Source organism: Ovis aries, chromosome 2, assembly GCF_016772045.2.
Source record: "Ovis aries strain OAR_USU_Benz2616 breed Rambouillet chromosome 2, ARS-UI_Ramb_v3.0, whole genome shotgun sequence".
Lineage (NCBI taxonomy): Eukaryota > Metazoa > Chordata > Mammalia > Artiodactyla > Bovidae > Ovis > Ovis aries.
Window position 1 is genome coordinate 221,025,789 of NC_056055.1, and position 17,160 is coordinate 221,042,948.

Here is a 17,160-nt window from a genome sequence, read left to right on the forward strand (position 1 = left end):
CAGTTGCACTTAAGTTAAGAAAAGAATTTCCTTGCTCCCATGGCTCTGGCTAAGAAGGGTGACTGACACGGGGGTTTTGATGTCCATGGCAGGCTGTGAATGTGATGGAAGAGTCTATGTAGGAGAGGCACGCTGTATCCCTTCTCCCCTAGGGAACCACTTCATAGACCATCACTGGAAGTGCAATAAGGCTGAAAGGGAGCCAAGGTCCATCATTCGGAAGAACTGCAGAGAGATGACAGCAAGGGAACACAGAAAAGACCATGACTCTCCATCTAGAAATCCACAATCCACAATTTGGACGCCAGGTCACAAATATCCCCCCATGTTGGGTTAAGGCAGGGTCAACTAGGTGACAATTCCAGGGACCACCAGCTTGGGAGCTATAGATGCAGATTCTCCTGACTGGTTTTTGTTTTTTTTTTAATTAATTCGTTTATCTGGCTGTGCAAGGTCTTAGTTACAGTACACAGGGTCTTCATTGCGGCACATAGGATCTTTAGCTGCAGCCCGTGGCATCTTTTAGTTACAGCAAGCAGGGTCTTCAGTTGCAGCATGCAAACTCTTAGCTGCAGGATGTAGGATCTAGTTCTCTGATCAGGGATCTAACCTGGGCCCCCTGCATTGGGAGCGAGAAGTCTTAGCCACTGGCCCACCAAGAAATTCCCCAGATACTCTCAACTCCTGAAATGCTATCTAGGAAGCTGCTCATGACTTACTGTGGGCTCTGTCTCAGGTCCTGGGAGGGATGGTGTTGAGGAGACCGGCTCTTCTACCTGGTTCAAAAGTTGGTTATCAGTTATATGTGAGAAAGCACTGCTTGAGGTCTGGGGATCTCCTGAAACCAGAAAGATCAAAGGAAGATAGTAATAAATGCCTTCTTCTTACCAGGAAGGCATTAGCATTTACCAAGCATTCTGATAAAGGCCTGGCCTTGGTTGTTGTGGTTGTTAAGTCACTGAGTCATGTCTGACTCTTTGCAACCCCGTGGACTATAGCATCCCAGGCCCCTCTGTCCAAGCCTTGGTACTAGTATGCAAACAGACACAAATTCACTTCCAATTAACTTTTGGAAAGCTGTTTCTACTGTGAAGATTCCTCAGGCCAATTGTAACCACGTAGGACAAGAGTCTCTGTGACTCAAAACAGCTAACTGTTCTCCGTATTGCCTGCCACATCTCAGGTAGGGAGATTAACTTTTTTTCCCGGTTCTCTAATTCTCCATTGGGTGGCATCACTGATTCAATAGGCATGAACTTGGGCAAACTCCAGGAGATGGTGAGGGACAGGGAAGCCTGGTGTGCTGCAGTCTATGACGTTGCACGTGAAGAGTTGGACACGACTTGGTGACTGAACAACAAAATTCTCCTAGGCATGTAGACTAGTCCTAATAAACTTTCTATAGTGACAGAATGAATATTTGTGATCTGCGCTGTCCAATCTGGTAGCCACTGGCCATATGTGGCTATTGAGCACCTGAAATGTGCAAATGAGATGAGCTTTTCATTTTATTTAATTTTTATTTATTTAAATTTAAATGGTCACTATTGCCTAGAGCTACCATAATGGACAGCACAAACCTAGACCCTAACTCTAACCCCAGGGGGACCAATACCTCTAGAGCTACGTACCAGCATCATGATGCCTCTGTCCCACCTGGATCGCTTGTCTGGTGACTGCCATATACATACTCTGCAGATTTGTGGCGAAGGGTCTTCCATCACCAACACTGCATGCCTCTGGTAGTTTCTACAGGGGAGAGGAGATGTTATCATGGGTTACATGGGATTGCTAGAGAAAAACTTGATATCCCACTGGCAGAACTGGCATTAATCCCAAAAGTTTATATATAGAAGTTAGATTCAATATGGGGTTTCCCTAGTGGCTCAGTTCAGTTCAGTCACTCAGTCCTGTCTGACTCTTTGTCACCCCGGGGACTGCAGCACGCCAGGCTTCCCTGTCCATCACCAAATCCCAGAGCTTGCTCAAACTCATGTCCATCAAATTGGTAATGCCATCCAACCATCTCATCCTCTGTCGTCCCCTTCTCCTTCTGCCTTCAACCTTTCCCAGCATCAGGGTCTTTGCTAATAAGTAAGTTCTTCGAATCAGGTAGCCAAAGTATTGGAGTTTCAGCATCAGCACCAGTCCTTTCAATGAACATTCAGGACTGATTTCCTTTAGGATTGACTGGTTTGATCCCCTTGCAGTCCAAGGGACTCTCAAGAGTCTTCTCCAACACCACAGTTCAAAAGCCTCAATTCTTCGTTGCTCAGCTTTCTTTAAAAGTCCAACTTTCACATCCAAACGTGACTACTGGAAAAACCATAGCTTTGACTAGGTGGACCTTTGTTGGCAAAGCAATGTCTCTGCTTTTTAATATGCTATCTACACTGGTCATAGCTCAGATGGTAAAGCTATGGCTCAGATGGTAAAGAATCCTTCTCCAATGCAGGAGACCAGAATTCGATCCCTGGGTCAGGAATATCCCCTGGAGAAGGGAGTGGTTTACCCATTCTTCTATTCTTGCCTGGAGAATTCCACAGACAGAGGAACTCGGTGGGCTACAGTCCATGGGGTTGCAGAGTTGGAAATGACTGAGCAACTAACACACTAGATCCAATACATAGCCAAACCCGTTGGGACTGATATGAAGACCTCTTGGGAGGTCATCTCTTCTGAAAGGCAATTCCAAACGAATATTTTTATTTCTCTCAATACTTACATCTGTTATGCCTCCCCATGAATACCTCATAAGTTTGTAGGTTCTCTCCTCCAAAAGGATAACCTTTTAGAGAACTTTCTTAGAAAATCACATGCTTTAAATTATCCCTGAGTTGCAGATTACTATTCTATTTATACGTATCTGGCTGCATCTGGTCTTAGCTGTCGTGCGGGATCTCCCATTGTAGTGCATGGACTCTAGCTGTGGCGCACAGCGGCTCAGCAGTTGCAGTGCACAGGCTCAACTGCTGCATGCCATGTAGGATCTTAGTTCCCTGACCAGGGATGGAACCCACATCCTCTGCATTGCAAGGAAGACTGTTAATCACTGGACTGCCAAGGAAGTTCCCAGACTACTATTTTAATCAAATTTACTCCGAAACTTCTACAGTGGAGAGAGAAAAAGGATGAAATCAAGGAAAGGGGAAAGAGAGCAAAATGGAAATGACAGACTGAAAGAAAGAATAAATTATGGAGCAATGATGTTCAGTCAAAGGAGATGGGAGAAACAAAGCTTACAAAGTTTGGAGGCTTGCCTGCCGTTTTACATTACTTATGCAATCCTATTGTGCTTTACTATAATCCATGAACTCACAATAGGGGTGATATTCCCACCCAGGGCAGAGAAAATTTGCTCTTGGTGGGAGGGGTAAAAAAATCTTACTCTTTTAATGTATATGGCACAGATACACAAATAGTACATAAACAGAGTTTTGGTATACCTGTGGTATTAAAGTTTTCTTAGGGGGGATAATTAGGGGAAAATGTCTTAAAAGGTTCCTCTGGAAGTTGATAATGAAAAAAAGTTGAGAAACCCTGCCATAATCACACCATATTTATCTGTTTCCTTCATTATGGAAGGAACTATGAGTTTACATTCACAGCAAAATGTTTTGCCTAGTTCAAGTTTCATACACTTGGCTGAACTGAGTTTAAGTAATGGCTGAAAACTGAAGAAAGTGCAATCAAAATGAGATGAAAGAGTATGGTGTCCAGTGGACCTAAACCTGGCAGTACTTTAGGATCTTGGAAAGGGCCCAGAGCCACTTCATCTGTCCTTGTGCATGCAGACTGTCGTGGTTCCCAGCCAGGTTAGCAGGTCTCAAAGGAAAGCCCTGCCAGCAGCTCACATGGGAATGAACCCAAGAATCCTGGACTGCTCCCATCTCACATCGAGGGCACTTCTGTTGTGCTATAAAAGCATGCATTTCTGCAAACCCACGGTGGAAGAAGGATGGGAGAGAGAAAGTGGGAGAGGCAGTGAAGTAGTTGCTAAACCATGGTCAAGATTACACAGCTCTTTCCCCCAATTATGGTGGTAGCTGAAAAACTGGTTGATTCCAGGAAAGATTTCTACTCCATAGATTTCTATTCCAACCCAACTTGCAAAAGAACTGTGTCAGTCTTGAACTTTCACTGGAAACCACAGACGGTGAATCAAGAGCCCTGAGTGCAGGCTTTGCTTCCAGCAGCAATCACATTCAGAGTGTAATGTCCTCTTCAGCAGCATTCCCTAAGGAATGAACTGAAACAGGTTGTGGACTTCTGCCTCACCTCATTCTCCTTCCTAAGTTCAGCTCTCCAACACCCAAGCAATCTCCTCCAGCAGAAAGTCCTCTATGCCGTGGCCAGAGAGCCCAGACAGCAGAGAGACAAACAGCTGTTCTCTGTCCTCACATCTCATGTCTCCGGGATGTCCCTTCATGCTGCTCAGGAAGCATGGCCTCTCTTAGAGTCACCCACACATGGCTGGGTCGGCACTGTGCTGTCTGTACAAAAAAGCCAGCTGGAATCTAGGTAGTCCACGGGGGCATCTCCTCCTGCCGTTTCTACGGAACTAAACAGACTCATACAATTTCCAGAGTGACCTTTAACCAATGCATGTATTTAGTCTCAAAATAAAGTGCCAGAAATAAAAGGCTGTTCAAGCTATTGCTGTCCTGGAACTAAGTCCAAATCCAGAACCTGTATCTTAGCCCTTCCTCCATCCTTTCCCTTCTCAGAGAGATCTGATCCTGCAGCTGCTGCCAAAGGTCATCCCATCTGAGTATCCCTTCTCAGAAAAGCACTAGGAAGAGAAACATATTTACTATGTGCTAGACACTGTTCTAGAGCTTCCCTGGTGGCTCAGCTGGTAAAGAATCTGTCTGTAATGTGGGAGACCCTGGTTCGATCCCTGGGTTGGGAAGATCCCCTGGAGAAGGAAATGGCAACCCACTCCAGTACTCTTGCCTGGAGAATCCCCACAAACAGAGGAGCCTGGCGGGCTACAGTCCATGGTGTCACAAAGAGTTGGACACGACAGAGCAACTAAGCACAGCACAGACACTGTTCTAAGTATTTAAATGTTCAACCCATTTTGTCTTATTCACTGCTATCTTCCTGGCACCTAGAACAATCTGGCTCACAGGAGTGGCTCAGTAACTACGTGTGAGTGAATGGACATGGTGGGCATGAGGATGACCCTACCCTGCTGAGCAGTTACCCAGTCACAGCTAGTAACTGGTGGGAACAGGATTAGAATCCAGACCATGAGGCCTCAGGGCCCTCACATGTTAACAACTACCCTAGGGACTTCTCTGAAGCATAGAATTTTAGTTCAATGGACAATACAACCTTCCCTAGGATTACAGGTCCTTAATTCTTGGCATCACAGATCATCTGTATATAGTCCCTTCCAGCTCAGAAACAAGATCCCTTGGGGGACAAGGAAAAGAAAAAAGCGAGCAGATAACAAGGAGGCAACTGGCCCTACCTGGAACCCTCAGAAAGCTGAAGGGTCATACCCATAATCCTGTTCTATCTGTTCCCCATCATCACGAATTCCTTGGGCATCATTCTCAGAATATGTGAGGGAAGAGGTGGTGAGGCCTGAGCCTGGGAAGGAGAAACATTATTTCCCTGGCCAGGACAATGGTAGGGGTGAGCTGGGGCAAGCAGCAGAGATCAAAGGGAGAAGCTGGAGTCAGGACTAAGAAAAGCAAACAGCAGTGCCTCCTGCTATAGTACACTTGAGCCAGGAGCAAGGTGTACCAGCCACAAGCGGGTCACTGCCCAGAATGGAGAGGGGAAGAAGAGCCAGGTCAGTCTACTGTATAATGTGTTCATCTGATTAACCCAGAATCAATCCTACTTGGCAAAAAGGCTACTTAGATTCTATCATGAGCCAGTTACTACAGGACTGGGGGAGGGGAAGTGGATGCACCAGTCCTTCCTGCCTCAGAACAGGACAGAGTTAGTACAAAGATAAATAAGTCAGAAGCCCCGCCTCCAAGAGTTTACAGTCACACATAGGAAAGAGGCAGATTCAGGTATCCCCCACTTTTTGTAAATTTGCTTTCTGCCACTTTGCTTTTGGCTTCTCCAGTGGCTCAGAGGTAAAGAGTCCACCTCCAAGTCAGGAGACATGGAGATGCAGGTTCGATCCCTGGGTTGGGAAGATCCCCTGGAGGAGGAAACGGCAACTCACTCCAGTTTTCTTGGGAATTCTCATGGACAGAGGAGCCTGGTGGGCTACAGTCCATAGGGTCGCAAAGAGTTGGACATGATTCAGCAACTAAACAACAACTTTGCTTTTAGGAAAAGCCTACATTAGTACCTGTTTTTGCTAACTAGAAAAAATCCAAAAGAGATTTTCACTTTTATGTAGAAAGGTAAGTACTTCTTCACTTTACACCATTTCAGCTTATGAAAGGTTTCATAGGAATGCTCTCACTTTCAGATAGAAGAAGGAACCTGTATGTGTTTTTGTTTTTGTTTTTTCAGCCATTATGCTATAAGGGAGTTATAAACAAAGAGCAATAAGAACCCAGCAAAGAAGAAAGGGACAAAGTCTCACTGAGAGTCTTGCAAAACACTTCGGAGGTGATGGCATTAAGCCTTTGCAAGGTTAGAGTTTGTAGTGGAAGCCTCTGCAAGGTTAGAGTTTGTAGTGGAAGCCTCTGCAAGGTCAGACTTTGTAGTGGAAGTCTTTGATGCACAAAGGTGTGAAAAGATAGGCCAGGTGGGCATGTGCGTAGTCATTTCGTTGTGTCCGACTCTTAGCGACCCCATGGACTGTAGCCCACCAGGCTCCTCTGTCCATGGGATTCTCTGGGCAAGAATACTGGAGTAGGTTGCCATTTCCTTCTCCAGGGGATCTTCCCAACTCAGGGATTGAATCTGTGTCTCTCGCATCCCTTGCATTGGCAGGTGGATTCTTTACCATCTGAGCCTCCAGGGAAGCCCATAGGTGGGAATATCTGATGGGAAATGAGACTGGACAGCTAATTCATGACCACCAAACTGCAAAGGACTTCATTTTCTGAATTAAGGATATGCCCATAAGGAACTGCTTTTGCTTCATAAAGTGGCTTTCTCTGCTACACAACTACTTGCCGAGGCTTCCCTGACTTCAAACTGTTACTGATACAGCATAATATAGCATTACAGGTGTCATGTTGAGTAATCAGGCATTTCCTCTAGGTTTGCATTTCTAGGTTTTCTGCTACACTAGAACCTCTTCACTACTTCCTGCTAGTACTGTGACTAAGAGCCACATCACACTCTAGTCCCAAGAGCTCTGTCACTCTCACCTTGAGCCCACCAGGACTTTGGCCCCTGCTTTATGGCCATATCAAAAGCGTTAGGAAAACGAAAGTCACAGAAATCAAAAAGGGCATTTGATCACCCCTTCTTGTCCTTCTGGCGGCTCCTTTTGGTTGTTAGGCCCCAAACTTCCCTCCTGTTTAACAATAACTCCCACCTTCACTGAGTCTAAAACTCACTCCCAGTGGTCTGGAAATTCTAAGACTCCCTTCTACCCCCTGACCCCAACAGGATGTTGGAGCCATCCCAGTTGCCACTTCCAATCAGAAACAAAAGGTCTGATCCGACCCCCAGACCTCATGCCCATTTCATCTACTCTTTCCTCTGAGGCTGCTTCAGAAAGAAAAAACATTTTAGAAGTCTGGGTCAGGAAAGGCTGGACCTTGAGACACTGCTCACTCTACTCTATATGGACCCACAGGTGAAGTACACAGGTTTAAAAGACAGAGGAGAAAGGGGAAAGGAGCAAACTGGAACTCCCAGCACCAGCTGAGTAGGTCCTTGGTTCTGGCACCATCCCCAGAAGCTGGCACAGCCCCAAGATCTGACACTGCCTGTCTCAATATCATAACTTCCAGGGTAGGGCCTCAAACATGTGACTTCCCAAGGGTAAAAATCCTCTTCTCCCTCTTGTACAAACTTCCTTCCCTAGGGGGCCCAAGTCAGGTTAGGAAAGCATGGTGTGTGTGCTCCATCATGACTGCGACCCCATGGACTGTAGCCCCCAGGCTCTTCTGTCCATGGAGTTTTCTAGGCAAGAACACTGGAGCGGGTTGCCATTTCCTATTAATTGCATCATTAGCTCCTCATAGGGGTACGAGCACACTGGAAAACCATTCTAAGGTCTCAAATTACCAAAGGGTCACCAAAATAAATAGAAAGGAATAAGAAAACCGGTTTGGGAAGAGAACTCCAAGGAGACAGACTCTTTAGAAGAGAATTCTTGCTTCCTCACCCATTCATTTGGCTAATATTTACTGGTTATCTACAGTGTTTGGGATGATGTAGATGCTGGGGATACAGTACATTGAACAAAAGAAATAAAAATCCCTTGTCCTCCTGAAGTTTACATTCTAGAGAGGGGAGAGCAACAGTAAATATAACTAATTTAAACATATAAAGAGGAGAATGAAAAAACTAGCATGACACTCAACATTAAAAAAACTAAGATCATGGCATCCAATCCTATCTCTTCACGGCAAATAGAAGGGGGAAAAGTGGAAGCAGTGGCAGATTTTATTTTGGGGGCTCCAAAACCACTGCAGATGGTGACTGCAGCCATGAAATTAAAAGATGCTTGCTCCTTGCAAGAAAAGCTATGAAAAACCTAGACAGCATATTAAAAGGCAAAGATATCACTTTGCCAACAAAGGTCCTTATAGTCAAAGCTATAGTTTGTCCAATAGACATGTACAGATGTAAGAGGTGGACCATAAAGAAGGCTGAGTGCTAAAGAATTGATGCTTTCAAATTGTGGTACTGGAGAAGACTTGAGGGCCTCTTGGACTGCAAGGAGATCAAACCAGTCAATCATAAAGGAGATCAACCCTGAATATTCATTGGAAGAACTGATGCTAAAGCTGAAATTCCAATACTTTGGTCACCTGATGCGAAGAACTGACTTGCTGGGAAAGACTGAAGGCAAAAGGGGAAGCAGGTGGCAGACCATAAGATGGTTGGATGGCATCACTGACTCAATGGACATCAAACTGAACAAATTCCAGGTTCAGAGGAGCCTGGTGTGCTACAGTCCACGGGGTTGCAATGAGTCAGACACAACTTAGCAACTGAACAACAACAAAAAGCAACAATTAAAACATATACTCTTAGAGTAATGAAAATAAAAATAAACAAATGGGACCTAGTTAAACGTAAAAGCTTTCACACAGCAAAGGAAAACATAAACAAGATGAAAAGACAATAATTGCAAATGAAGCAACTGACAAAGGATTAATTTCCAAAACATACAACCAGCTCCTGCAGCTCAAAATCTGAAAAACAAACAACCCAAATCAAAAAACGGGCAGAAGACCTAAACAGACATTTCTTCAAAGAAGGCATACAGATGGCTAGTAAACACATGAAAAAATGTATAACATCACTCATTATTAGAGAAACACAAATCAAAACTACAATGAGGTATCACCTCACACTAGTCAGAAGAGCCATCATCAAAAAAACCTACTAACAATAAATGCTGGAGAGGATGTGCAGAAAAGGGAACCCTCTTGCACAGTTGGTGGGAATGTAAATTGATACAGCTACTATGGAGAACAGTATGGAGAGTTCTTAAAAAAATCAGGTATAAAAAATACCATGTGGGTTTGTGTGTATGTGTGTGTATGCTCAGTCACGTTCAACTCTTTGTGATCCCATGGGCTATAACCCACCAGGCTCTTCTGTCCCTGGAATTTTCCAGGCAAGAATACTGGAGCAGGTTGCCATTTTCTGTATGACCCAGAAATCCCACTACTAGGCATATACCCAGAGAAAACCACAATTCTAAAAGACACATGTACCCCAGTGCTCACTGAAGCGCCATTTACAATAGCCAGGACATGGAAGCAACCTAGATGTCTATCGACAGATGAATGGATAATGGTACATATATACAATGGGATATTACTCAGCTATAGAAAGGAATGAATTTGAGTCAGTTCTAGTGAGGTGGATGAACCTAGAGCCTGCTACACAGAGTGAGTAAGTCAGAAAGAGAAAAACAAATATTGTATATTAACACGTATTTGGGATCTAGGAAGATGGTACTGATGAACCTATTTGTGGGACAGCAACAGAGACACAGACATACAGAACAGACTTGTGGACACAGCAGGGGAAGGAGAGGGTAGGACAAATGGAGAGGACAGCATTGAAACTTATACGTTACCATATGTGAAACAGATAGCCAGTGGGAATCTGCTGTGTGACGGTGCTCTGTGACAGCCTAGGGAGGTGGGACCGGGTGGAGAGTGGGAAGGAGGTTCAAGAGGGAGGGGACATACGTATACCTATGGCTGATTCATGCTGATGTATGGCAGAAGCCGATACAACAGTGTGAAGCAACTATCCTCCAACTAAAACGAAGTGAAAAAACTCTAGGGACTTCCCTGGTGGTCCAGTGACTAAGACTCCCCCCTCTGAATGCAGGGGGCCTGGGTTTGATCCCTGGTCAGGGAACTACTAATAACTCCTACATGCCACAACCAAGATCCAGCGCAGCCAAATACATTTAAAAAACAACAACAACATACACTCTATCAGATGGCATCAGCACCACAGAGGAAAATGAATCAGCACAGGCTGGGGATTGGGGCAGGAATGTGTTGCAATTTTAAACAGTGGTCAAAGAGGACCTCACTGTGAGGTGATACTTTCTAGAGACCTAGGGGAAGTAAGAGAATGTTCCACGTGACTCTCTAGACCTGGTGACCAGATTCCTCCCAGTTTGCCTCATCAGCCTCAGTCTGCGTTTACTGTCATTGTCAGTAGAGCTCCTCTTCTCTCTTATAAGGGTCCCAATGTGAATGACAAATTAGGCGGTCCCCCTATTATCAGAGGAAAAGCATGGCAGACATGTGGACACATGTTTGTGTGAAATCACAAAATAATACAGCACGTGATTTTTAGATGGGAAGCCACTGGAGGTTAGAAAGAAGAGAGTAGAACGAGCTGACATACATTTTTAAAAGATCACTTTGAGTGCAGAAAGACAAGTAAGCAGATCTGTTAGGAGGCTGCTGCACTAACCAAGTGGGAGATGACAGTAGCTTGGGCCTGGGTGGCAACAGTGGACCTGGTTAGATTCTGGGTATATTTGAAAGTACGGCTGTACTTTGTCACCCTGCTTATTTAAACTTCTATGTAGAGTACATCATGCAAAATGCTGGGCTGGATGAAGCACAAGCTGGAATCAACATTGCCGGGAGAAATATCAATAACCTTAGATATGCAGATGACACCATCCTCAGGGTGGTGAAAGAGCCTCTTGATGAAAGTGAAAGAGGAGAGTGAAAAAGTTGGCTTAAAACTCAACATTCAGAAAACTAAGATCATAGCATCTGGTCCCATTACTTAATGGCAAATAGATGGGGAAATAATGGAAACAGTGACAGACTTTATTTTTTGGGCTCCAAAATCACTGCAGATGGTAACTGCAGCCATGAAATTAAAAGATGCTTGCTCCTTGCAAGAAAAGCTATGACAAGCCTAGAGAGCATATTAAAAAGCAAAGACATTACTTTGCAAAGATCCATCTAGCCAAAGCTATGGTTTTTCTAGTAGTCATGTATGGATATGAGAGTTGGACCATAAAGAGATCTGAGCACTGAAGAATTGATGCTTTTGAACTGTGGTGTTGAAGAAGACTCTTGAGAGTCCTATGGACTGCAAGGAGATCCAACTAGTCCATCCTAAAGGAAATCAGTCCTAAATATTCATTGGAAGGACTGATGCTGAAGTTCCAATACTTTGGCTATCTGATGCAAAGAACTGACTCATTGGAAAAGATCCTGATGCTGAGAAAAAATGAAGGCAGGAGGAAAAGGGGATGACAGAGGATGACATGGTTGGATGGCATCACTGACTCAATGGACATGAGTTTAAGCCAACTCCAGGAGATGGTGATGGACAGGGAAGCCGGGAGTCCTGCAGTCCATGGGGTTGCTGCAGTCCATTGGACATGACTGAGTGACTGAACTGAACGAATGGCTGATAGGATTCAGTGACGGATTGGGTATACAGAATGTGAGAGGAATCAAGGATATCTCTATTCTAGGACATAAGGCAGAGGCTACAGAGTGATGATCCAGAAACCTAAAATAAAATCAGAGATAACCTGAAATGGCCCCTGGATCAACAGCACAGACTCAGTGTGGATAATAAAAGAGGGAGACTGAGTGAGAAAGGTGAACCCAATGACCAATGCAAGCATCAGAAAGTTTAAAAAGAAGAAGCCCAAAGTGGCTTCTCATTCAAAGAAGAAGAAGCAAAACTATTTGGGAATCAGGACCAAAAAACCCTCTAAAAGAAAAGAGAAGTAAAAACAAGATTTAAGTTCTGGCTTTAGAGCCTCAAAGACTCAGATTTGTATCTAAGGTCTTCTATTTGCTGGCTGTGACATTTTGGGCAAGTTGTATTTAATCAATGTCTTATCTTGAGAGAGAAACAGATGGAGGGATGGGTAGTTATGGGGGCTGGAAAGGAAGGACTGAGACAGACAACATCAACATCACAGAGTTTGTGAAAGGATTAAAGGAAAGAGTAGAGTAAGTCCCCGAGAAATGCTGTCCTTTCCCTTTGCAGGACAAAGGAAGCTCAAGAAATGCCCTAATGCTCTAGGACCTACAGCAGCCAGCGTCTCACCCAGTTATGAACCTCTCCCCAGTGCATCCCAAAATATATGATCTTCCAACAATTCAGTGACTACTCAAAGCTTAGGTCAGGGGGATACAGCTAGGTCAGAAACCTAGCTCGTAACCTCTGGGGAGTGCATCATCCACTATCACCACATAAGCCCAACCCTCAGTCTCTAGTAAGGACCAAGGTCCTGGCTTTAAACCCTGGCATTGCCAGTTAGCAGCTATATTACTAACCTCTTTTAGCCTCTGTCTCCTCACCAGAACAATGAGGAGACCAGTATCCACTTTAATGAGGCTGTTAGAAGGACTGCATTAAATAACACACGTAAGGGTTGCCTGCTCCTTGTAAATGATGTCTCCTGACCTCCCCCCAAATGCTCTCATTGCCTCTCAAAGATCCCCCTTATTCTCCCAATGTACAGGACCTACCCACAAGGCTAGGTTTCACTTCCATTCTCCTTACCCTCTTTTTTGGGGAGGTGGTGAGCATAAGAGTGGAGAATAAAGCTTCCTACTTCAGAAGCACACAAAGCACAGTTTACTCTCTGAAAAATTTTAGCTAAAGTATTCCACATGGCCCAACCTGTCCAACAATGGTTCTACCAGGAACCTTTTCTCACCATTGTTTCCTGCTCCCTAGTGAGGCCTGGGCAAGAGGTTCCAGTATGGTGTTTCCATTGTGAAGCAATATACACTCACAAAAGGCTATTTGGAAAGTAGAGAAACATGATCTGCAGATCGGAGAAGGCAATGGCACCCCACTCCAGTCCTCTTGCCTGGAAAATCCCATGGACGGAGGAGCCTGGTGGGCTGCAGTCCATGGGGTCGCTAAGAGTCGGACACGACTGAGCGACTTCACTTTCACTTTTCACTTTCATGCGTTGGATCCAAATATGGGTTTTTTAAAAAATATTTTTTAAATTGTATTTATTTTTGACCACACTGGGTCCTTGTTGCTGAGTGGGCTTTCTCTGACTGTGGCGAGGAGGTGCCATTCTGTTGCGGTGCACGGGCTTCTCATTGCAGTGGCTTCTCTTACTGCAGGGCACAGGCTCCAGGGGCGTGGCTTAGTAGCTGCAGCACAACGGCTCAGCAGCTGTGGCTTTTGGGCCCTAAAGCTTGGGCTCCGTAGTTGTGGCCCACAGGCTTAGTTGCTCCCTTGCACTGTTGAATCTTCCCGGACCAGGGATCGAACCCATGTTCCCTGCACTGGCATGCGGATTCTTATCCACTGCACCATCAGGGAAGTTCCAATAGTCATATATACATATTTCTTTTAGTCATATGTTTTTGATGGGATTAATATCACAGTTTCTTCAGAGTTTGAGGGAAAAAAACCCCAACAAAACATTAATAGGGCAGAGAAAAGAGAAGTGGTGGTAATGTCTAGGTTTTTATTTTTCCATTTTTTTTGTGTGGCACTGAGTGGCATGTGGGATCTTGGTTCCCTGACCAGGGATTGAACTTCCACCCCTTGAATTGGAAGCATAGAGTTTTAACCACTGGACCGCTGGGTAAGTCCCATTTAAAAAAAAAATTTTTTTTATTAATGTCCAGGTTTCTAAAAGACAACCAGCTCAACCTCCGTTCGCCTCCCTTGAAATGTTTCCACAGCAGCTCACTTGGATGCGGTGTTTCAGGCGGTATCCTAGCTCAAGGGGTCCCTGTGTGTGTTGACCCTCACAGAATACCCCTCTGAATTCCCTCAGTTCAGTGATCACAAACCTTGGTGACTTGGGAGAGATCCGGCACACTAAGGACACAAGGCAAGCTGCCCTTGAGATCGTCTGTGAAGTTGTTGAGACAGCTGACCTGCCCCTGTGTTTGGTCTGGTTTGGCTTTGTTGGGTCTGGGTCGCACAAGGCCCACCCTGACCACCATGCCCCACGAAGACTGACCTCGCCAGGCTCTCTTGTCGGCCTCTGGCTCCTGAGCACCCACCCCCACAGCACGGGGCTTTGCTAAGGGAAAAACACAAATAGGTCTGAACCTAATCTTCTGTTTGAGACTTTACACATTCATTATAGCTCACCTCTGTCCTCCCTACCTTTATACCTAGGTGGGAGAATAGACACATGCGTACACTCACCCATCAAAGCATGGATATAGTCCAGTCAAATCCTTACATCACTATCTTGTGTGGCCCGCTCTTCAAAATGGGGTCATTTTGTGCTTCACTCTCCCTGACAGAGCTAGAAATGCAACTGAGATAAAATAGGTACAGAATTCAAAACAGTTTAAGATAAAGTCTAGATTTTTCTGGTTTTGCTTAAGGAAGGCCTAGGTATCTCCCTGAACTGCACAGTCAGAAGAGAAGGGAGATGGAAAGCAAGACTATAAAGAGAGGTCCAAACAGAAGGCTTGAATTTTATTAGTGAGATTAACATTTTGGAATGCTTTAAGTGTACTAGGCACTAGGCAAAACATTAAAAAAAAATTTTTTTTACTGTGGTAAAAGTCACATAATATAAAATATACTATTTTAACCATTTTTAACTGTATAGATCAGTGGCACTAAGTACACTCACATTACTGTATAACTCTCATTTATGTATAACATACATGTATACATACAAATGTATAAATACATTTCCTGAAATTTTTACCTTCCTAAACAGAAACGCTATCCCCATTAAACACTAACTCTCCATCCCACCCCCCAGCCCCACCATCCCCACCCCCTCTCCTCCCAGGCATCTACCAGCATACCTTCTGACTCTATGAATTTGACTATTCCAGGTACCTAGTATAAATGGAATTAAATAATACTTGTCCGTACCTAATGTATATTGGGATGTCTTTTCAAAGTTAATGCATGTCCTACAAAGCATTTTAATGTGTTATTTCAATTAATCTTCACAGTAAACCTATTAAGTAATCTGATAATCAGTCTCATTAATTTATACAGGAAAAAAGAAAGGCTCAGAGAGGTTATGAAACTTGATCAACACCACAGCTAGAGATTAGCAGAATGGGGCAGCAAAAGGCCCAGGAAGCTGATCCCCAGAACATACACACACTTGAACCATTCCACTATGTGGCTTCTTAAAAATCACCCCTGGAGGAGGATCCCACATACCTTGGAGCAACTAGGCCCGTGTGCAACAACTATTGAGCCTGGGCGCCCTAGAGCCCATGGTCTTCAAGAAGAGAGCCCTCCTAATGAGAGGCTTGCATGCTGCAACTAAAGAGTAGCCCCCGTTCGTCACAACTAGAGAAAAGCCTCCTCAGCAATGAAGACCCAGCACACCCAAAAACAAATAAATAAAATAAGATTTTTTTAAAAATCACCCCCAGAAACAGCCATTTGTCCCTCCCATCCCCCACCTGCCATTCCCCAGGAGGAGCTTGGTCCGCCCCGGTTCTGAGACATCATAGTACTAAAATGTACCTCTCTTGCCTTCTTTCTTAAATCTCCAAATAGCCCAAGAGACTGACAGAGGGAAAAGATAAAACACCCTCCAGAGAAGAAACACTTTACTTATTAACTCCTTGACTGTCCTCTAATGGGACTAGAAAATCAGGGAAATGAATCTCTGGTACGGGGAGGCTCTCAACTCTAAATCTCCTTTTCAAATAAGTACAGCCCCTCAAAGTCATGGCAGGAAGGCCCCTCAGCTCTGCCCCCAAAAGAAAAATAATGGTAAAGGGAGTGGAAGTGAAGGTGGGGGCAGGGGCCGCTGCTCTCATAAGAGCCCTTTGTGGTGGTGCCTCTGAAAGGAGGTTTTGCTAGACAAGGTGGAACTTCTCAAGGTGACAAGCAAATGGTACAGCCTAAGCGGTGACCCTTTGCTCGCTCCATAACCACCCCCTCCCCTCTGGAGAGCCAGAGCCCAAACTGTCCCTGAAGCCCCACCCAGCCCCAGCACAGACCACGGCTTTCTAACTAACAAGCAGCAAAGGGGCTGGAGTAGGGGGGACGTGAGTGGTTTCCTGGGGGGAGGAATCCTCGGAGCCCCTCAGAAAATGCAGCGGCAACTCTCATTCCTCCTCTCTCTACTCCCACTCCTTCTCCAGGAAGAACAAGCAGCTCCTGTCAGCTCTGGCTCGGGGCGGGGGGCACCGACCCGCCTCTCTGGGACAACCAGTCTGAAGGATAGTTTAACCCCCATCTCAAGTCAGCCGCCTCACCATCCTTTCTCCAAATGGAAATGAAATGAGGAGGTGAGAACCAAAAAGAAAAAAGCATCAGGTCTAATGACAGAAAGAAAATCACAGCCATACAGCAAGCATCTGACTGAAGCGCATGACCCTTGCCCTGTGCCCCCAGCACTCCCCAGGAGCACATATTTCATTTTCCCCCTGTTTTAGCGGGGAAGAGAGGACAGTCAGCTGGGTCTGCAGGGCACAGAGGTGATTTAGAGGACCTGATAGTATCATCTGTGGGACCTCTACCACCAGAGGGATTCTCTTTCACTCCCCATTACATGCTTGACAGCTGGGAACACAGATCACGGTGGCTGTGATCTCAGGGCCTCCCCACCCCCACCCC

General features: G+C 45.1%; 1 protein-coding gene across 2 annotated transcripts in view; it reads right to left on the minus strand.

The window, feature by feature from the left end:
* Positions 1–17,160, minus strand: part of NHEJ1 (non-homologous end joining factor 1) — a 90,348-nt gene that overhangs the window by 1,615 nt on the left and 71,573 nt on the right. The window contains exons 6-7 of one of the 2 annotated variants that reach the window (XM_012146435.4): positions 1,632–1,749; positions 720–838 (exon numbers count right to left, since the gene is read on the minus strand). In XM_012146435.4, the coding sequence (XP_012001825.3) occupies positions 720–838; positions 1,632–1,749 (237 nt within the window). Of the gene's footprint in view, positions 1–717; positions 839–1,631; positions 1,750–17,160 lie in introns of those variants that run through there. The other variant, XM_042244258.2, reaches the window with a different exon arrangement.